This window comes from Lepisma saccharinum, chromosome 9 (assembly GCF_977018435.1).
Source record: "Lepisma saccharinum chromosome 9, izLepSacc3.1, whole genome shotgun sequence".
Classification (NCBI taxonomy): Eukaryota; Metazoa; Arthropoda; class Insecta; order Zygentoma; family Lepismatidae; genus Lepisma; species Lepisma saccharinum.
This window is the reverse complement of record NC_139237.1, coordinates 53665416-53689283: the sequence shown is the minus strand read 5'-3', so window position 1 is coordinate 53689283 and position 23868 is coordinate 53665416. Positions and strand designations below refer to the sequence as shown.

General features: G+C 38.9%; 1 protein-coding gene across 1 annotated transcript in view; it reads left to right on the top strand.

Moving 5' to 3' along the window:
• The window catches only part of CNPYb (FGF signaling regulator protein canopy b), a 53728-nt gene extending 34472 nt beyond the window's left edge, over positions 1 to 19256 (top strand). The window contains exon 5 of the mRNA XM_083128217.1: positions 18429 to 19256. Within this exon, the coding sequence (XP_082984343.1) occupies positions 18429 to 18665 (237 nt within the window). The 3' untranslated portion in view covers positions 18666 to 19256. The remainder of the gene's footprint in view (positions 1 to 18428) is intronic.
• The last annotated feature ends 4612 nt before the right edge of the window (positions 19257 to 23868 follow it).

Here is a 23868-nt window from a genome sequence, read left to right as displayed (position 1 = left end):
ACAAAATGCGAAGTAAGATAAAGCAAATCAATCAATCTATTTGACGTTGAGTGAAATAACAATTAGATAAATTATAATAACTTCTGACGTTACAAAGTTGTTGCAGCAAAACTATCGATAATTTCCTCATTTTGTACCACTTTGAAATATCGGACACACAGGATGGAATTATGGTAGACTTTAACCACTCATCAGCAATTCACGAACGTAGTCTGCTTTTAATGATTCTTATGACACTCCTTGTGCATTTTGCAGAGCAACTTGTCACTGGTATGGTGATCAGAATTTTATACAATACCTGCACATTTGGAAAGGTCGAAAACTGGACAACAACAACGTATGGTCTAAAAAAGCGATTCTTAAGGGTTAATGCATTTCTGCTGATCGTACATAATCTTCAGAACCCTTCATGTCGCCTGTGCCTGAACTGAACTTTCACTCTCTTTTAAGGAGTTGTGCATAGAGACAATGTTTGCCACTGGTCGAGATGCCAGCAATCGAAAGGCGCATGGCATTCGAAACCTTTCATTGCAGTTGAAATTAAAAGACACAAGATAGAAAAGGCACGGCTCACTTTCATCTTTGCTAACATAAAACGTACAAAACTGCTGAGTCTCACTGCCATTGTTAGTGTACTGAACCTTATTATAATCAGTTTGTTTGCTTGACTAACCTTGTATTAATGAGAACAGCATGTCCCCCACCCATCCAAACCGATTCTAAAGGCATGAGAGGGGGTGTTTCATTTCTATCCCATCGCCGTGATCAACCACAGGTAGGTAGATAAACTGTCCATAATAACAATCATAACTAAAAATCAATAACAAGTGAATCAAACGAAACGATCCCCACATTTTTGTGTGAAGATATGTATAATAGGTAGCTAAACTATAAACTGTTGTCCCCCCTAAATATTCCCATGACTCAGGCACGCCATGAATCCCCCTTGTGAGCACTCCTGGGCCCCGATCAAGAAAAGAATTCGGCGCCACACATCAATTTTAGGAAGAAAAATCTTTTAGTTCTGTCGGAATTAGTTTTAAGAGAAGAAACATTTGATTGATTTATTGAGTTGGTGTTTTAAGTCCACTTTATGCCAATATGGCTAATCGGGACTGGACCTACAGCTTAAAGTGGGATTCGGGCCAATTTGCGCCTCCACCGCGTATCAAACACGAGACCCAAGGCAGAAACATTTGATGATGCCTAAAATGTTTTAGAGTGCGAGCAAGATTTTTTTTGGCAAATATGTTTATTTGCAAACCAAAAACAACATTAGTTTGATAATGCACCAATATTTTTAAAGTAATAGGCCTAAGTATAAACTTGGTATGACCCTTTTCAAAACATTTGTATTGCGAGTGTAGTGAGCAAAAAAAAAAAAAAAAAAAAAAAAAATATGATCTCTCAAACATTTCCCACATTTTTATTTTTCGTTCATGGATTTGGGGATGCTGTAATCCCATCAGCCCCTTGCATCTGTCTCTTACAAATATGACATGCGAAATTAGGAAGTATTCCGTCATATCGCGAAATATATCAGAAAGGGTGGTTTTAGTGCAGAGGCAACACAACAATCAAATTAATCTTAACTGACGCGCCACCACAGCTATAGCGCCTCGATGCGGTGGCACCGTTTGCATCGCCCTAAAGCCGGCCCTGCCTTGCGATCTAGCTCAAATCGTATATCATAAGGAGAAAAAGTGTGCGAAGTTCAGCAGTCTGCCAGTGACGTAACCGATAATATGGCCCATTGATTTAGTTCGTTAGTTAGCAGGATCTTAGAAACTGCCTGGATAAATTTAACCCAACGCGTGCTCACACGTTTCAGTTTGGTGTTTCAACATGTTATTTTTTTCTCGTTTTTATCAATTGTGTGATTCCATTCAAATGTTCGAAATTAATAAAATTAAATTAATCAATAAAGGTATTACTAAGTACAAGCTTTAAAACAATTAAAATTACACAGCGTGCGTCCTGCCGGGTTAACAATTGCAAGAAAACAACTTGCAAGCAGAACAAATACGTCTCGATTCTCCATAGAGGCACACAGTGATTGGGATAGCACTTTAAACTGTAACCCCATCTCGAATAACCTATTTGAGCATATAGCGGACTCAAATATTGACTTGGAGATCGCCCACCTTGTAAATCAAATCCGTGTTCGCCGCGTGGCAGCGTAACACACTCCCGATAGATCCACCACGGGTACATAAGATTAAGCTATGATATAAATACGCAATCATTATTTTTCCATAATTCACTCGTTTCATAACATGCAAATCGCATATAAATGGTACTGCGAATTTATTTTTATGAAGACACGTCAACTTTTCCAATAGTAGATTTACCGCTTCTGGTGGAGAAGTATTTTCAGTAATCAACTCACGACTTATTACACAGGAGTCTAGTACTAATTCCGGCATGCCTCATCATAAATTCCATCCAATCATCGCTATTAAACTAAAAAAGGGAAAACAGCAACTCAGAAGAATACAAATTACAACAATCAAGCATAAACCACCCAGCAATATACGTGTTTCTGTCTGAATATAAATAACTTCACTTTGGAATCGGATGTACATGTATCTCGATAACCCCCCCCCCAATTTTCTTTAAAGCAATTCACGGGTTTGCTTGTCCAAATTTTTCTGTACCCCATACAGTGGTATGTCAAGGATTTTCATAAGGGAGGCTGATGCCTTCACTTTAAAGGAATGCTGTGGCAAAGGGATGAGGGGTATGGCCCAACCAACACCTGCTTTGGCACTCTACTGACACTAGAAGATTAAAAGCATGCTTTCTTGTAGATGGGATTGGAAATAATATGTAAATGAGAAGATGAAGAGCATTGATCCGTGCAGTGCTTTTGTAAGGGGTCTGTGAGAGAAGCTACCTCTGGATAGGTGACCCCAGTGTCTTTGAAGTAACTACCCGATAAATATGATATGAAATGATAGATGAAAAAAAAAAAAGTTTTTATATTTTCCAGGACTTTTTACTACATTACCATGAATTTTGAGTAGCTGATTTTATTTCCTTTGAACGTACGTGTATGAAAATTCGTTTTGTACTGGAGTGTTCCACGTACAAAAGAACATGAAATGGGTGAAAAATCTTCAACGGAATTGCCCAGGTACGATTTATCTCAGTGGCGCCAACTGTGGAGCTCAAGACCATTCAGCAATTTGTCTCTTATTGTTATTATATTTTAGAAATAAAGTCCCAGCATTTAACAAAACAAAAATTTTCATAATTACAGCATACCCTTAAAGAATTCTCACAACTTAATTACTGCTCATAATCATCCGTTAGATTTTCAGTTTGATACTTGTCAGTGTTCTATATTATTAACACTGTTCGTGGTCATATCGTCATCATGCAAATAAGGGAGAACAAGAGCTTAGGGCATGTATTATGTGTAGGGCCCAGGACTTTATGTCCTATAAAACTGTAAAATATGTGTTATTATGTCATAAAAGTTGAAAAATATGTCACACGAAATTAGAAATATGTCATAAAAAATGTAAAATGTCAGAAAATGCAGAAATATTCCCTGTAAAACTAAATATATGCACAACAGTACTTTCAAATTTCTCATTATTCGGGGAAGATGGATTAAGGTGGGGTATTAAATAAAGACAGAATTCCTTTAACCGAAGAATGTGGTGGGAAAATATAGGAAATGTCGTGAGGTTCACTGCAATTATTCTAAGGAGGGACAGAGTATACATACTGGCTCCAACGACAAGATATCTTGAAGCTCCTGTACTCGATTGCCGATAGAGTGGGGGCTGTAATGTACAGAATGCTATTTTTGCTTTTGACTGATTATTGTGAGAAGCGAAAAAGGTAAACAAAACGAGAACAGTTGACACTTGTTTACTGTGAGTCTTATGCATGCACAACAATGACAGAGTACATTCTTTCCTCAATAATGTTCGCACGGCTATCAACTGTCGCGGGATAAAAAAAAATCGGGGGGGGATATCATTGTTCTGCATTAGTTGGTAAGAAAAGACGGCATCTTCTTTTAATTTCTTTGTCCTTAATTTAATTATACTGCCATCGATAATATAAACTATCCGTTGCGTTAAAGGTACGAAGAATAAATTATAAAATAGTGATGGGTCGTTCGTGAACGAACCGTTCCTTGTTCCAGGAGTCGTGAGCTTTGCGTGTATGTTCTCTGGTTTTCTTGTGGGAAGTCGAGTAGTAGTAAGCGCAGTTCCCTCTCCCCTAATCCTTTTCACTCAAGCTAACTCCAGAAAGTCCTCCCCCACCCCCTTCACTTCAGCTCAGCTGCACGAAACCAACATGGGAGGAGTTGGTCGTTCGTTCCTTTGAATGGCTGCTTGAGTGAACGAGCTCCGGTGAAGTGCTTCCCGAAAAGGAACTGCCATGACCCGTGGTAGTTCCTCAGAAGTCGTGAGCTTTGCTTGTATGTTGCCAACGCTCCTATTGGATGACTCACTCCTACGAACCTGAGAGAGAGAGAGAGAGCGAGGTCCATTCTTTTGTTGCTGATTGTTGATAGTGGCGGTTTTCCGCGTAGCTATGCGTTCAACTCTGTTTACAGTAATGCTGCAGAAGCTCAACAATGAGGGAGGGATGGGCAACTAATTCACCTTTAATCCTTTTTGTGGCATGTTTTCGCAAGTCGCATTGCAAGGAACTTGATAGATATAAGATCATCATATCAAATGTTCCGTTTCCGTGCTCTTCCATTTTCTCAAAGTAAAAGTGGGGCCGGGAGGCGGAGAGAGCTTGAAAAATACGAATGCATTCTTCTTAGTCAAAGATTTAGCGTCCTCTCTTCCATTCTCTTACGGGTGTTTGTTTGACCGTGTATTCATTTAATTGCATGAAAGTCTGAAAAGGTGGGGAGGGGCGACGGCCACCCTAGAAAATAAATTTCAACCTACAATTTGTACATTTTACACACGTATAATTTCATTTCAATCTCAATTTGTTAATTATTAGAAGGGCGTTACAGGTGCATGCTAACTTCAAACTGAACTCTTTTTTTAGGAGATTATACTATTTTGGAAGAAAATATGCCTCGTTTGACACCTTGGAAAAATACATTGTTTGCCCTTCCCTGGAGAAAATACAGCGGACGTCCATGTTTAAAATATTTACAATTATTTTTCCTAATCTATCACCAGGCGCTGTAATGCACTGCGACAACAAGGGGTAGGAATTCATTTTTGGAAAGGAAGAGAACTTGTCCAACTTTTCCTTTCCGATGAGGACTTTTTGTCTGCTAAAGTTCAATTATCCATTAAAATGTATTTTCATTCACCCCCACCCTGAAAGCAGCTCCCGAACCTCGGTCGGTCAGTCGATACATTGTTTCCTATAGCTGTTTAATATGTGCACGAAGACGGATTCCTCCCCTCTAATTCTTTTCACCCACTCCAGAAGCAGTCTCCCACATCCCCTCCTCCGCCCACGAAATCAACTTCGAGCTGTGTTGGTATGGCTGTGAACGACTCCTTCAACGAGCAAGTTCCAGTGAACTGCCTATCTAAAAGGAATTGCCTCGTCCGAGAGCATGCTCCGTGGCTTCGTAGTTCCTTTGAATGACTTCCGGTGAACGCTTCCTTTCGGTGAGCGAGCTCCGGTGAACTGCTTCCCGAAATGGAACTGCCATGACCCATCACTATTATAAAATAACCGATTATGTGCAAGACAATTACGAAATTATACAGAAATATGTCTTATTATGAGAACATTGAAGAAATACGTTGTATAGACGCGAAATTGGTAAAATATGTTAACATATGCCTTGTCAAGTTTGTCTATTTCGGCTGATTTTCATCAGATAAGTGTAGATAAGTATTCGATTCGATGCCAAATGAAAAATATGTTATAACAATAAAGGCCCTGGTCGTAGTTACGTGTTGTATAAATTTGTAAAACAAATCTCAAGAGTACAGCCCACCATAGGCGTGGGCAAGGGGGGCAGTTGCCCCTTAATACTGCCGATTAGAAATTTAGTGTAGAGGAATATTATCGACAATATTATACTACTAAAGAAAAATGAAATATCTTCATGTCAATGAGAGTTCCAAGCAATTACGTAGGGGATACATTATTTACTATGGACTTTCTCACTTTATACTCTAATAAATTTATTGTCATTAACATTCCAGAAAATTTCTTGTTTTTAGCACTCCCTCATACTTAGGTGGTTGAATGATTCTGATACTACGTCAAATGCGACATGTACATTTTTTCTAAAATTCTGTCCACCTTAAATTATATGTATTTCACACAATTTCATTCAGACACACTAATTTTTGTTAATTATTATTAGGGCATTGAAGGAACATTATAATTTCAGACCAGGGGCGCCGACTTGTCAAAATTATTGGAGGGGGCTCTGATCACTGAAATAAATTAATGAATGACTCGCTCTCCCTTTTTTAAGTTTTGGCTTCATTGTTCGGAATCTCATAAAAGCCCATGAATTCCTAATAAATGTCAAAATTTTTATTCACAGTTCGAATGCAGAATATTAATTGTCCACGGATGTATATGGCACAAGTTTCGTCAACCATAATAGCAAAATATTCCCAACTTTTAATATCTGCTACCACGGAGCGCAAAACAGATCTCTCTAATATATCAATGATCTCGTTCTGAATGTCATGTGAGAGCCATTTGTAGCCCGAACTACCCTAGTTCATGCATATCGTCTTTTGAAGCTCTTTTTAGTAAAAAAAAAATTAACAATACTCATAATTACATACTTAGTATATAGTAATAAGTCATGTGTTTTGCTGTCTCTGGTCATAGCCCCCTCAAAGTTGATGATTTTGCGGTCTCAGCCCCCCCCCCCCAAGTTGATGGTCTATAACATTTCAAATGTGTATTTAAAGTTCAGTTCATGTGGCACAATTCAGAGTAAACTTTACAAGAGAAGCAAAATAATACATTAGATCTACTTAAGCAAAATTATTTGGAGGGCTCTGCCCCACATCTTTAACATTGGGGGGCTCGAGCTCCCCCAAGCCCCATGGAGTCGGCGCCTATGTTTCAGACTGAAGCAGTGTTTTTGAGGGGTATCACTATTTTGGGGAAATATATGCCTCCTTTGCCCCCCCCCCCCCCGCTGGAAAAATTACCTTGCTCCTCCCTGCGGACGTCCATGACCGCCACTGCTGAAGATACTTTGTTTTTCCTGTGACAAAGTTGTTCGTGTGAATGGGTGTTCTCTAAGATGGTGCAATATCAGATACCCGTTTAAACAGCTTAAATTATCTGTTGTTGCCTTATGTTGAGCAACATTTTGTCGCACAGGATTGTGTCAGTGACATAGTGGAGGCGTTTGAAACTTCTACCAACTGTAAGAAGACTAACGTTGTAGTATAAGATATTCTCCTAAGACGGCAAAAGTTCATTCTAATCTTGGACGATCAGTGTTTACGTTATCCAATATTTGTAAATATATATGTAAAAATATGAGCCTTTAATTTGCAAACGTGTGCGTAGTGAAAGGTTTAGTTAAAGAAGGGTCGGGAATTTTGTTCAGATTCGGCCAGTCGTCTCCATCAGTGTCCCGACTTTCATTTTAACTGCAATGGTGCTGCGAAAATGCAAAAATGTTATATTGGTTAACTCAGAAATAGACATTTTTTTACTAGAAGAATCATTGCTAATGCGCATCATTTAATTTATAAATATATTATTATCTAAACCTAGAATTATCATGGTTGTTCAATGGTGCTGGTGTAAGAAAATTAATGGAAAATTGAAAACACAATTTGCGGAGGAAAGTACTATTAGAATACTTCTGAGAATTGAGTGCAAAAATAATCACTCAGTTGTACGCTGTGTGACAGACTTTGTATGTGAGCGACTGTGCTGTTTATTGCCAGGTTTATTGTTTATTTTTCTCCTTACTTTGGACCATAATTTCAACTCTACAATTATATATCTCCTTGCAATACCACCATAGCATTGATGGTGACATCTAATACTCCAACAGCATTTCGCCTACAACCGTGGCAGAGTGGCTAGCGTATCACGCTCTGACGCCAGGTTGGAATCTCGGTCTGGACATGGGTGTTCTTTGTAAGTGTTTTTCATCAATTTCATCATATCATCACTCATCCGCATCGTCACGATTAGCCAAAAGTGGCAGAAAAGTGACGTAAAGTAATTTAACTCAACTAATCCAACTGCATTTTCGGCCCTTCTCTTTGTTCCACATTTTAGGATCTCCCCCGCCCTAAAAAAATCTGGGTATGCGCCTTTGATATGGAATGAGGTTTTAATTTCCCGACTGGATTTTCATCAAGGCTTTTGCCCCCTCCCCCTAATCAGAGTGTCTGCGCACTCCTATGCAGCCCACAGACGAAGTACTCGTAACGAAAAACAAACACCGCTTCAAATGCCCTGGCTGTAGCTTGAGCAGATAAAAGAAGGGAGGGAGACTTTCAGGCGGCACGGCTTTGATGAAAGGTGAGAAGCCGCGATGGAAACAACCAGCCAAACTCTCCAATAACACTAAAGGTGGGAGGTTATGTTACGATTGTTGTGTGGCAGCTAATGTCTTCGAGAAATTTAGTTACAAAGGAAGCCTGCCGATTTACTTTGTCAGTAATCCATAAATAATTGTCACTGTAGTGCGGTGCATATGTTTGCGTCTTTCATTTCATTCAATATCTCAAAATCCAGAGTATTTGAGTAGTGCAAAAGGTGTGACGAAGTTTAGCGTTAATATGGCGGTTAATTAATTAACGAGAGGACGTGTCACGTAAAAAGGCCTTGCGACGCCAAGGAGTTCACATTTAAGCTGATTTTATTCATCTGTTGGGAAGGGGGGGGGGGCGGCTACTGCTGCATTCATAACTCTTACGAGTTTCACTCCATGAGTACATATAATTTGTTCACTTAATTTTCCTTCGATATTGTTTCTTTGTTTAAGTTTGATTTTAAGCCCACTTTATACACCGAAGCCCAGTAAAAACTATTGAATGATCAAGAAATTGATGTATCTTCACCAAAAGTGATTCTGATATTCACAAATTACTTATGTGCATTATTGTATATTTATTTTATTTTAAAAGAACACTGATTTTTGTCAATCACACAATTTAAATGAAACTGATTTAAACAACCTTCAAATTTTGTAAGCATATCATGCAATTTGTTATGTAAAGGCTTGCTCAAAATTGTAAATGACTATTTACGTTAATGGTTTTTATATTTTTCTTCACGAGTAGCTTGGAGAGAGAAAAGGAAACATTGGGAACTTCTCTGTACTTACATTTAAATTTCGCACATAGGCATGAACATGAAAACTTGAAAGAGAGAATGTTTTCTTTACCAAGGAATCTTTCGATTTTTAAGCCAAGACCTCTCCCCGATGGCGCAGTGATAATGTCGTCGCCTTGTAATCAAGGGGTTCTGAGTTCGATACATGGTGTTTCGGATACCACTTTAAACTGTAAGACTAGACCTGATTAGACTTTCTGTGCATAAAGTGGACTCAAAACAAAAACTCAAACTCATTTTCAGCTGATAACCGCGATGATGGGAACACGAGCACTCAGATTTCATTGTTCCATTATTAATCACGGAACTCCGTAAATTGTTACTTAGAAAACAAACAACTGTTGCAAAAAGTGGAAAGTATAATTTTCCTTTGCATTATGAAAAATTTCCATTAATCCAAGGAAAAACTAAAACACGATCACAAAACTTTATGAAGAAAATACGGTTTTACCAAGTAAGAAGTTTGAAATATGTAATTATGAAAAACGGATAATTCATGCCTCCATCCAGCTTGATTTTAATATGCAACGACTGTATCTTCAAATATCTCTGCAGTTTCGATCTCTTTTCACCAACAGCGGCGCCAGAATTATTCATCTACGGGTGCTGAGGGGTTGCGGAAAGAAAGTTAGGGGGTGCGATATGTATTACAAGAAAGTGGTCATTCCATGCAGTGTAAACATTCAGATACACGTTGCAGTCTTATTGAACTATGTAGTGAAATCCAAAATAAAACCATCCTGCCCTTAAAAAGACAATTTTTGAACCTTCTCAATGTAACCAATGAAGGCACCGTCTGCCACAAGACAAAACGCGAAGAGTACAGGAACTGTGTCATCTTTAAAATCCCTTCTGCCGCACTATCCCCAACAACGAACTGTAAAATTTCTTCGTGAACATTGGGCATCTTCCTAACAGTCTTGGAAAAAGTTTGAAATGGTACGTTTACTGGACATTAAACGTGGAACAAATACATAGAACGTATCAAGAAGAACAGTACCCTTCATGTTACAACTCGCATTAAATAATTTCCAGAGCACGACCTGATGAGGTGATACCTTAAAAGTACCTGAATTTTTTGCTCCAGTGTAAGGAAGAACAAGTAGACGGAAAACAAACCGTTTATGAACAATGCAAGAAACTCACGGAACTCCGTAAATTGTTACTTAGAAAACAAATAATTTCCAGAGCACGACCTGATGAGGTGATACCTTAAAAGTACCTGAATTTTTTGCTCCAGTGTAAGGAAGAACAAGTAGACGGAAAACAAACCGTTTATGAACAATGCAAGAAAATCACGGAACTCCGTAAATTGTTACTTAGAAAACAAACAACTGTTGCAAAAAGTGGAAAGTATAATTTTCCTTTGCATTATGAAAAATTTCCATTAATCCAAGGAAAAACTAAAACACGATCACAAAACTTTATGAAGAAAATACGGTAAGGAAGAACAAGTAGACGGAAAACAAACCGTTTATGAACAATGCAAGAAAGAAAAAAACATAACTCACATTAATCTATAGCCAATTATCAAAAACCACGAACAGACCACTTGAAGAAACAAAAGAAGAAAAAGTTGATAACGACAATGCTGACGAAAGAAGAAAAACGGCCGCTGATCTTTACAGAGGCTGCCGCAAGTACAGAAAAGTATTGGTACCTCTTTCAGTGCTTGCCTGTTGCATACAATAATAACCTATCATTCGGCCCTCAATATGACATGACATAATATTACATATTAATGTTTTCAGTTGAACGTAGGGTGTGCTGAAGGGATGCGGAAGAAAATTAAGGGGCGCGCAAGCACTCACTCACGCACCCCTGGCGCCGCCACTGCTTTTCGCCTAAAATTTTGTCTCAATTCTCCTGCCCTGAGGGAAGTTTACCTTCGCATAGCAACACTAAACTGCAACCATGATTTATACCAGTAGGATGGGTGAAATAAAACGAACATTGCTTGCCTGCTCATCTCTTTCCTGGCGACAGGAACGTACGTTTAAACGTGAAAGCTTAAACCCCCTCGCCGCACTGTAATGGACGAATCCTGAAAGGCTGGCCTTCGTGGTGGATGGTTAGCACAGCACGCTACGTCGCCAGGGGTCTCGGTGTTCGAATCCCGTGGCCTCGTCATGGGTGTGTGAGGAGTGTTCCTTCATCAATTTCATTGTATCGCCACTCATCCTCATCTTCGCGATTAGCCAAAAGTGGCACAAGAGCGAAGGGAAATAAATAATATCACGAATCCTGAAAGTTCGAATTGCTTTGTAATTTTTGTGTGCATACTTCTTTCCAACGGTAAGGGACTCAGGGTATAAAATATATAGGATCACAGTTAATCCAGTGGCTAGTGAGAAAACTCTAGGAAGGAATATCTTCACGTACGCCAACAGCAGTTCCAGCATATCATGGCAGGTCGGACAACCCTAAGCCTGCGTTCGATTGGTTTTATATTTACAAAACAAGTGTTTTCAATGTGCAATGCATATTTTACAAGTATGTAAAAAAAAAAACAATTTAATCAGCAATCAGCAAAAACAAGGTAATGCACACAATTAAGAGTATTGGTCTTTTTAGGTTGCACCGCGTCCTCAACGATTGTATAGGTCGAAACTTCTCGACACTCACTCTCTTTTTCTTCAGTTATTTTCGTTGTTTTTTATCTCTTGCGGTGACGATGAGAATGCATTTACGAGTGTACAATGGGACAAACACAACTATACACTCTCATGTCTCGTACAAAATAAAAAATAAAATTAAAAGGGATTCTTCTTTCGCGCCTTGATAGCTTTCTAACGACTGGGGCAGCCAAAGAGACTAACTTTCCATTTAAACTTACAGACCGTCAATTGTGTGAATCTGAAAATTTGCACATCTGTTCTATTTGATGTCAAAACAACATATCAACAGCCCTTTCCGCATCCTGAAATTCCAGGCGGTGGTAAACTTTGAATGCTGAATGCTGGAGAAGTGCAAGTTATCACTGGAATGAATGTTACGTGCAAGCAGCTAAACCCACGGATTTGAAATAGGGCTCCACCGAAAGAGGAATAAGCGGGCTTTAACTATGACTACACATATTGTCTTCCAGGACCGCACAAAAGGAACAAAAACTACCAAAGTCGATTTTTTTTCTATTTATCATTCTTGACGCTTTCTTTAAACTTTCCGTTGACATCTTTGTAGACCATGTGCAGAACTGTTACGCCACGGAATTTATTAAGCTCGTGTATTATTCGTGTTGGCCACGGTGGCTCAGTCGGTAACGCATCTGACTACCATGCTAAAGGTCCCGGGTTCGATCCCCGGCCGGTTCAAATCCGGGAACTTTTCTAACGGTGAAAGCGGCCCCGGCGCCCACCCAGCGTCGAATAACATGGGTACCTGGGGGAAACCCTGGGGGGTAAAGGCGGTCAGGGGCGTGATGCTGATCACATCACCCCCACTCACGACCGGATCAAGAAAGTGTGGGGCGTTACCCCAACACCCCCTATACGCCTTCATGGCGTGGTGCTATGCACAGGGGAGCACTTTACCTTTTTTTTTACGTGTATTATTCTGAAAAAAAAAAATCATGAGGCTTCTTCTCTGATATAGCCTAAGCAGCAACAAAGCTAGTGAAATAAAAATCAAGTGCAGAGAAACAAGAGGGAATATTCTTTTCTGGATATTACGTCGCATTAAAACAGTGAAATTCATTTAATTAACATTTTTGTCGTGCCGATTTATGGCGAAGAGTTTTTGACAGCAGGGGATCTAAATTGTGAACACTTTTCATGCAAAATACAAATGGATTGTCAATAATTCAGACATTTATATACATCGATAATACAACCTGTAAGTGTAATTCTTGTTTACAAAGAAAGTTACTCCATCATTCTTTGAACAATTAATTTTTAAGGTATTCATGAATTCTAAATTAATGATATTACACTTTACTAAAGCTGACGCCAAGCAGTGTTTTCAACTCTAGCGAGAAGTCGCTAAATCTGGCGGATCTGGCTAGCTGGCGACAAAAGACGTGAAAAAGTGACGAGCGACTTTTCTGGCTACTTCGTGTGCTCTTTAGCGACTAATTTGGAGAATTCACAAAATATCTGCGTAGGTACGTCTAAATGCTTAAAAATGTCCGTTTTATAGTTATTAAATAAGGAAATACCCTCGTAATTCACTTCTGATGCACAAAGAGAAACTGAAGCAAAGCGTACCCCCTTTTCCAGTATGGTTTGTGATGTTTGTAAACATCACTGTTCACAGCTCATTGTTATCAGACACTCCTCCTGGCGCCATTGCGGCTGCCTTATTATAAAACAGAACGTTTGACTTCACGGTCGCGTCGTGCGTGGGTTCAGATTGGAGTTTTTTGGGTAGTGTGTGGTGACAAAGGAAGTGCTAGTGTAAATTATAAAGTTCGTGTGTGTTTGTGCGCAGGTCAGCCCAGGGCAGGGCAGTGTCCAGTGTGGGGAAAACCGCAATACAAGAAACATTATCGGAAGGAGTGGGAAAACTACAAATGGTTAACCCCTGTCGATAGTGACACGGCGAAAGCGTATTGTAAGTACTGCAAAGTAGAACTATCTGTATGCCCAAACTACTGATCTGAAAAAAACTTTCGAAACACAGAAACATAAAGTCAGATCTGGTTACTTCTGTTCTCCAAAACAGAAGAAAAACAGTTCAAACCGGAAAATTTAAATACTTCTAGTGCTGAAGCTATTTTAGCTTTATTCATTGCCGAACACTGTTCTTTGCTAACCGTGAATCACTTGTCCGAATTATGTATGAAAAGGTTTGGTGACTGACAGCTGCAGTGCACCATGCATTCGCCTGCATAAAACCAAGTGCACAGAAATAATAAACAACGTTCTTGCAGTGCATTTTCTCGATGATTTAGTATCTGACATCGGTGATCAGTGTGAAGTGCAGTGTTCAGAGGAAGAGGAAAGTAACGAGGAAATGTTGCTTTTATAGGCAAGTACTCGATTTTCTCCACCTTTTTGCTATTTTTTAGAAGTACATTTCATTTTGCGACTTTTTCTAGAGCCTTTACATTTCATTTAGCGACATTCTAACGGATTTTCTAAGGACTTTTCACGACTTTTACGTTCAAGTTATTGGCAATACTGACGCCAAGTATACTCCAGTCAAGGTCACTCGCTTTCGGAGTTTCCCCTTGCCTCCTCCACACCCCTGGCCATCTAGGGTTGCCTCGCTTGTTCTAAGCTGTTAAGTTGACACTTTGCACGTTGTACAGTCAGGGACACTTCTGGATTGTAACAATACCATTGACTTTCAATTAAATCATTACAACCGACAAGTGTCCGCGACCGTACGTTTGCGGTTGATTTCGTTTTCGATGTTGTTTTGTGAAAGGGCTATTTGGTTACGATTAGGAAGGAGGCGAGGGGGGGGGGGGCATTTGCCTTCCACTTCTCGCCACTTTTGCCCTCACACTATGCTAAATCTTATCTACAAAGGGAAATATACTGTCTTTGCCCCCCCACCCAGTTTTGGTACCTTGACCCCTAGTTTTGGAACCCAATCGCCACCACTGAGTATTGAGGATTGAGGAGCAGCGTCCTACGTGTGGAACATTTGCCGGTGAAAGTGAAGCGAGTGCCTCCCGAAAGGACACTAGAAAGCAAAATTTATTTTACTTCGCTTCTTGTGCCACTTTTGGCTAATTTGCGAAGATGGGGATGAGTGATGATATGATGAAATTGATGAATAGACATCACAAACGTTCATGCCCAAGCCAGGATTCGAACCCGGGACCCCTGGCGTTGCAGCGCGAAGTGATAACCACTCCGCAACGGGGGCCGACCATCTTCTAGGTCAACGTGACGGTACACATATTTTATGTTAAATAAATAAATATAAGTAAATATCAACATGACTTAACGGCGTTCTAATGGAAGTTAAGAAAAAACAGTTTTATCTAGACATCCCAACTGACAATACTAACAGCGATCAGCCTCCAACGCATCACAATATCCATCGAAATAATATTATCTGATGCCATGCAATGGTGGTGGTAGATCCACATTGCACGGTGGTTCGGTTTCCACTTTAAACTGTAGGTCCAGTCCCGATTAGCTTTTCTGTGCATAAAGCGGTGTTAAGAACTAACCCAAACAAGTAACAATTCCATGTGATGAAAATTCAAATATATTCTTTTTATAAGAATAATTTTTCATTCTACCACAATTTAGTCTATCTCCCCATTTATGTCCTTTCACCTTACGTCGACTAATTGCGCGAGGTAGAAAATGGCCACCGTACGTTCCTCGCCTGTCGTACCGCTTGCACCGTTACTAAGCCATCCGAAACCAGCTTGTTCCACCCCTTTTGGCGCGGAGACGCTCTCGCACATTGTTGCAACATTTATTCCCATATGATTTGGTATGGAGGGCGGTGCTTGGGTTGCCGCGTGATCGACGGCAGATTGCTGACAGGTAGCGCAGCCAATGGGGGCCGAGTTAGGAACGTCAAACACCAGCGCGCGCTTCGAATCACCCGTCACTCATCATAACGTGACATGTAGTTCCTCTCTATTCACGTTTTACGGACACTATTGTGTTTAGTTGGTTCCTCGCTTCGGGGTTTGGTGCTTGTGGCTTCCTCTTACATAACGTTTCGTCAACGCAGTGTGTGACCTAAGAAATAACAAATGAATAACGATTCCTCGCAATACTCTTAAGTTTGCACCTTCCTCTCTTGGGGGTGCTGTGCTTGTCCGCCTATTCATTGTCAATATCTCAACTTCCATGGAGTGTATAGCAGCCACACCCAGATTCCCGCTATCCTCGGGAGTACCTTTATTACGTATAAAAATCTCAGTCCAATCAGAGCACTTTTAAAACTTCCTCGCTTTGGCGTGAAAAGTCGAGCTTCCTCTTAATGGAGGGTGGGAAAACAGGTGTGTGTGTGTGTGTGTGTGTGTGTGTGTTTGTGTATATATATATATATATATATATATAAGAGCTGAGCCGATACCGATACAATGACCGATAACGGATGCCGATACCGATGCTTGTGTAATTCCAGTACCAAATAACAAAGGCTAGTTACCAAGTCATACTAACTCGTCACATCACTAGGCACGTATTTAGAAATATATAATTTGGGGAGCCAGTCCGAGCTAAGTGTCTCAGAAATATAATAATAAAATTGTTTCTATTTAATACATTAATATAATTATTTGTAATACGTAATATGAAAATTAATTAATTAGTAATTAATTTCTTCGGTGCGTATGGAGTATTGTATGTAACCACAGACTAAGAAATGGAGGAAAGACAATGTTAATACTTATTTTGTTCTTTCTATCTTGACTAAAAAATATTGTCATTACATAAATAGTAAAAAGACGCTATAAAATCAGAGACAGAACAGCAAAATTCATCATCTGGCTTATGTGTAGTAAAGACCGCTAAAATTTGTGTAAAAAAAAGGTAATGGCAAGGAAATTTATGTCAAAAGAAGTAAAAAAAATCAATATTTATTGAATAACAAAAAGAATGATGGTACGTCCATTTGATGAAAAGTAAAGTTCCTGATAAACATTTGATGTACATTAATGTAAGTAGTGGGGCCTCTCTGATGGTGTAGTCGTCGCCTTGTAATCAATAGATCGCTGGTTCGAAGGTCAGGCTCATAGTGGTTCGGATCCAACTTTAAAATGTAGGTCCAGTACCGATAAGCTTATCTTTCTTAGTACTGTCATTCAAATCTGCATGTTCCCAATCTAATGTCGGCGGAAATTATTGATTGATTGATTCGCTGTTTGTGCTACTTTTGGCTAATTTGTGAAGATGGGGATGAGTGATGATGTGATGAAATTTTGAATGGACACTCCCAAACATCCATACCCAGGCCGGGATTCGAACCCTGGCATCGTAGCGCGATGTGCTAAACACTCTGCCATGGGGGCCGGCTTTTGGTGGAAATAAATAGCCAGCCATCATTGACCGATACCGGCAGTCACATGAAAGACAGAAATGAAGAGGATAAGTATAAATTGCTGATTCCCCATCGCGCTTGAATTAGATAATACAAGCTAATTTCACAGTGACCTTCATCCCTCTTTTCCAAGAACTCCGCAACTACCCGACTCGGTATTAGCATGGTGGGGGGTTGAAAACATCCACCTAACTTACGACCACGATCTTCAAGCAATAATTGGCAATGAATGGTTTCTTTTTCCATGCCCTTATGGTCACATTTCAGTTCAGCATTCACTTACTCATGGCTTCGATCTTGCCATATGCTTCCCAGGAGGGTGGGGTTTTATCCAGTATTTCTAGGAAAATTTATGGAACTTCCTGTGCTGGTCTCCCAATCTGTCACAAGGAAGGGTGAATAAACTTTTTAAAAAGGACTAATACTGAGAGGAGCTGTTGCCTTTCCCCGCTCTCCTAGCCACTGAAAATATTTGGTATCCGATGGTATCGGTAAAAGAAAATCCACCGATGCCGATACCGCCAGTATTGGCCAATACTGATACATCGGTATCGGCTCAACCCTAATATATATATATATAAACACACACACACACACACTAGCTAATTGCCCGGCATTGAGTGGGTATTTATTTATCCCAATCTTCTATTAGACAGGAAAGTAATGAATTCTAACTATAGTGTAAAATGAACTTGGAGTTGAACGGCATTGGGAGTGTAACTATTCATCTCAGCGGCCCCGAAAACTATGGATTCCACACTAATATCGATCGTTTTTTTAATTATTTTTGCATGTCACCTCCTTCCTACCCCCACCCCTATGGGTGCCAGGGGTGTCTTACCCCCACAGTATTTTTTCCAGATTGTAAGTGATTAGTGTACAAAGTTTGGTTGAAATTGCTCCAGGCATTCGAGAGTTATGCCAGAACAAACATACACACATACATATATACATTTTTATATATATAGAAGGTAGATAGATATTTTGCTATGTAACGTAACTAATGAAATGACATGAAACGCTATACTCTTTAGAAATGTATGCAGAGAATGTTATAAAATCTGCTATGATGCTTAAAATTAAATTGGTGAAAACTTCAGCAGCAGATGTTCAACTGATTTGCAGTCAACTTTACCTGATAGTGAGTAAATGCACATTGTGCATTTTCTTCTTTTCTTTAGTGTGAAACACTACTTGAAGAGAATGAAGGGGACATAGAATACTGGTATTTCAATCAGCAGGGTGAAATTTCCTTGAAAAGGTACCTGTGCTCCGAAAGAATTCTGAAGAATTCAGATGACTCTTGTTTGGATGAAACATTAGAAAGAGAGGAGAGAGAAGAAAGGAGAAGAAAACAAGAGGAGAATGACAAGAGAAGAAACAGGAAAGGGGAGCCAGGAGGAAAAGATGAATTGTGATTGTAAGGTAAAAATGAAAGTAGTGTTATGAAAACAGTTGTAAACTATTTTGACCTATGAGTAAGATATTTTGTGAATATGAAAGAACATAATTGTGATAAATATGAAGTATCCAAATCAGAAAAATGTATCTTCATTGCTTCTATCATGTGCTGCAATTTAATGAAGGATTTTCAAACTATGCATAATGTTATTTTTATGTTTATGAAAATGAGACAGATATAAAGACTGTCAGTTTATCATGAAAAATTGGACATATATTTATGTGGTAAAGTGTAAGTCAGAAAATTGTTTGTTCAGAAGGTTACCATTTACATTGATTTTTCTTGTCATTTTTTAGTCCTTATAAACCATGTCTAATTTGTTGCACTAACATATCACATTCCTTATATTCATTTTTTACTTGGCTAGTGCAAAATTTGTGCATAAATGTCACTAGTTGGTTCTAAACTCCCTTCTGTGTTAGCGCAAATCACTTGTTCCACCATATTCCCTCAACTAGGCATGTCAATCTTTGTATATTCCTTCTGGTGCTCCTCAATTTTTTCAACATCAAAACAATTTATTGACTAATTCACCCCCCGCCCCCCCAAACACACACACACACACACACATACACACAGAAAAGAGAGAGAGAGAGAGAGTGTGTGTGTGTGTTTGTGTGTATTCATACATAATAATAGGAAATACTAGTTTCAAATATTCACTATTTTCAAGGAAGCAAGTCCTCTAAATTCATTTGTGTTCACATAAATTAATAATAGATCAAATATTAATGTGAAAAATACACTACTTGTGTCCAAAACTTTTTTATCCATTTAACATGTGTATGTGTGTATCTTACACAGACTAGAGAATTTAATAGATAATTTTATTTTCTAATTATGCATTAGTAGATAATTTTATATTGAATGAAAGCACATCCTTACATTGTGTTTCATTTTTTTTAAAAAATGTATTCGTTTCAGGAATATTGACAACAGGTAAACACTACTGATTAAAAGCTGTAATTTAGTGCCAATTAAATTTCTTATGTGTTTTATTCTGAATATGGCAAGTTGATTACATAAATGTACTGGAATAAAGTTCTTACTTATCCACAAAACTGATTTGTCTAAGTTCTATTAATTTGTGTGACAACTGTGATCATTCACTTGGGAACTGTGTTATTTCTTGGTAGCCTTCTGGTGTGTATTGTTTTACTGTGAGCCACAAGGTGTGCTTTTATCACCTGTTCATTTGTGGTAGGTGTTGCTCTTGTGTACAACAAATGAACGTGATCTTAGCAAATCAATATTCACTGGAAGCTTACCAGAAAATAACAATAGTCCAAACAACTGTGATGTGTATGGTATAACACATGAAATAATTTTGTTATCTGTTCAATACCCGGTGGAGGCACATAGTGGTCTGGATCACACTTTAAACTGTAGCAGTGGCGTGCCCAATATTTTCGAAAGGGAGGGGTTACGTATACTTTTTCTTGGTAGTCAGCCCTCATTTTGTCATATTTTCCTACCTTTGACATTCTTTTTTTTAGAAATACTGGGCCAAAGGGGGTGGTTATAAACCCCACCAACCCCCCTTGGGCACGCCACTGAACTGTAGGTCCCATCCCGATTAGCCTTACTGTGCATAAAGTGGACTAAAAACACCTACTCAAGGTACTTTGAATTCCGTTACCAATATAAAACCACAAATCGTTTCACTAAGTCACTGTATAAAACAAAACACACAGATGTCAACTGATGCAAATACAAAGTACACAAATTGGGTTTCTGTAGCAATGATAATGTTTTTAAAAAGTGTGTATGCAAGTCAAATGACTGTTCCCACAATTATTCACCTTGTATAAGAATGTTTCACATCACCAATGAGGCTGGTACTGTTCTGGTGGAGAGCAAGTATGCATGTACCATTATACAAGAGCTATAACGTTGGTATTTGTTGTGTGAGAAATAATGAAAATAACTTCCTCAAAAATTGGTTCTGATGTATGAAACTGTTACAACAGGGATTAGTGGCTTCTGCCAAAATGACCAGAAAGCCCTAATGGAAAATACCTAGCACAGTTAAGCGTAACCTAACCTAAAGTAACATAACTAACAATACATAGACAAATACAAGTAATCCTGCATATTTATTACACTATTGTTGCATGACTAACATAATAAATGAAGGGGTTGGGTGTAAAACATGGTAAGTGACATTTTGGTCATTTTTGAGTTACAAAGTAAAATGTACCATCCTTCAATTTTCGAGTGAAATTGCCGTGTCATACAATTTGCATTGGACTCTGTGAAGCCTTCTGAAATTAGTAAACACAACACGAAAACAATTTATCTACAGTTTAGTTTCTGATAACCTTTTTTCTTAATAAACTCAGAAATGACCAAAATGTCACTTGCCATGTTTTACACCCAAGCCCTTCAAATAGCAACAGTATGCACTTAATTTCATCATGTACTCTTTTCACAATTAATTATAAATGATGTCTGAAATACAGCACATCTCTTGTCACTGTTGCTGCTGTCACAAGAATTAAGTGATTTTGCATTGAGTGGCTCATGCATCGGTCGTTCAATATTGACTGTGACATTTATACACAAAAAGTGGTGAATAGCTGGAGAATGATAAAACTTCCAGAGAATACACCTTCATCTGACATGAGTATTGCACATTCTCTCCAATGTAAAATGTCAGCAAGTAGTGTGTATCTGTGGGACAGTGGTGTATAATCAAATTACATGGAAAGGAGATGATTAATCCAGCTGAAATTTTGAGAAGATTGGAAGCACAGCATGGGGAACAAATGATGTCAACAGTTTGGCAATGAATGATAGTTGCTGACAAATAAACTGCATAGACCCATTCATCCGGTTGGCACATTAAGGTGTTATTCATGTTGATTTTTCGGAGAGAGAGTCAGAATTAATGACCAGTATTCTGAACATTGATGAAGGAACATAATTGCCATTCGCAACAAAATTCCAAGAATGTTGTCTGAAAATGCCATTCTTCACCATGACAATGCCCTGCCCCAGACAGTCAATTTGACAGCAACAACTCTCGCTGAAATATGCTGGGAGGTTTAGTTCCATGTCCTTACACTGCAGACTCAGCCCTCAGTGATTATCAGATTTGTTTGAGCTCCAATAGAGGGAAGGTTTTGGAGAAAGATGAAACATACTCCAAAAATGATGCCCTGCAGTGGTTACGACAGTGGTCAACTTCTTTCTATGCCAGAGGATTCAGAAAACTGACACAGTGCCCGGATGCTCTTGGGAAATATTTTGAAAAACTGGCCTAGTTTGGTGCTCGAAGGATTTTCCAATATTTTTCTAGAAATAAAAGATCCAGTCAACTTCGAATGACCTTAGTACAGTCCCTACCAAAAGTTTAAGACCACCTTGTCATGTGTTTTTCAGACAAACAGAAAAAGTACATATGTGAGTGCTTTTCATGAAATAAACACTTGAATAAAATTGAATTATTATGTAATGTTATTGAAAGGTACATCAAGATCAAGAAAGTGTAAGGGCATATTAATGCATGAATTTCATCTTCTGGACATCAAATATGGTTCTTTTATTATGACTGGAAAGTGAAGTAAGTATCCTCACCTCCTAAGATAAATTACAAAGAACAACTTTACCTCCCATAACATTTCTCTTCTCCAAATCCATTCACAGTAAGGTAAGAAATTAATTCAATTAATTACTACCTCAGATAGTAAATGTATTTAAGTGTAGATTCAATTTGAGTACCACTCACAAAATATTGTAGTGTCCTCCTCTGCCCCTCCTTACTCTACCTGCATATTAATTTTTTTTTATGGATTCATTACTTGCTGTTGCCCACATACATTTTGTAGTATTTGAACTCTTAGAATATATATATTGTGTGTGTGTGTGTGTGTGTGTGTGTCTATATATATATATATATATATATATATATATATTCACCTTGGAGCTGAAACAAAAATTGCCAACAAAAAAATTTCCTAAATCGTTTAAATATGTGATGTTGCCTTATGTTGAGCAAAATCTTGCCACGCAAGTTTCTGTCAGAGACGTAGTGGAGGTGTTTAAAACTCTTGTACCACCCAAAATAAGACTAACATTCTCGTGTAGGATATTTTTGTAAGGCGGGAGGAGTTCATTCTAATGTTGGGCGAATAGTGTTTACTCTATCCGATATTTGTAAATGAAGATCTATGTGCCTTTAATTTCAAGCATTTATGTATTGAAAGCTTTAATTTAGGAAGAGCACGATTTTTGTTTAGATACGGCTTTCCATTATTTGGTAAAAAACTAGGAGTTTCATTTCTACATTTGGGATATATATATACAGGTGGTGGACAAATTAATATGAACACCCATATGAAAGCGATTCATAATTCATCCTTGCAGTACAGCCATGCCACCTGGCGCACAAGTCCGCCACCTAGTGGCCGTGAAGGTAGAGGTATCAGCAGAAGTCATACCAGTTGCATGTGCACATTCTGCTATCAGTCAAATGTCTTCTATATTCGACCTTTTAGACTTCCAAAGAGGCATGATAATTGGAATGCTCCTAGCTGGAATTGGTTCGGAATTGGGCCTATGCTGATTGGTGAAGGGTTGCCTTCTGAGATGAGTCCCATTTTCTGCTTCATCGAACGAATGGACTTTGGAGTGAAACAGCGGAGAAAAACACCCTGCAACCATTGATGAAAGAAAACCTGGTGGTTTCAGCGATAATTGTTTGTGGAATGTTTTGATGGCATTCTCTGGAACCACATATCCACGAGGAAAGCACTCTCAACCAATATGGTTATCAATACATCCTTGCAGATCATGTACACCCATTCATGCTGAATGTCTTCTTTGGGATAGATGGTATCTTCCAGCAAGAAAATGCGACATGCCATACAGCTAGAAATATCAGACAGTGGTTTGAAGAGCATGACCAATATAGCCAAGTTCTTCCCGTTCCCCTAATTCCCCAGACTTGGAACTCGTATGTTGGACCACCTAGATTGTTGCGTTTCCTTTGTGCATCCTCCTCCACATACTCTCCAGCAGCTGTGGGATACACTGCAAGCGGCATGGCTCCAGATAAGTCTGACAACCTACCAGCACCTTATTGAATCACTCTCAGCCTAATTGCTATCTGTACTGCATACGACGATTACTGTGGATATTAGCCGGTGGTCATAATA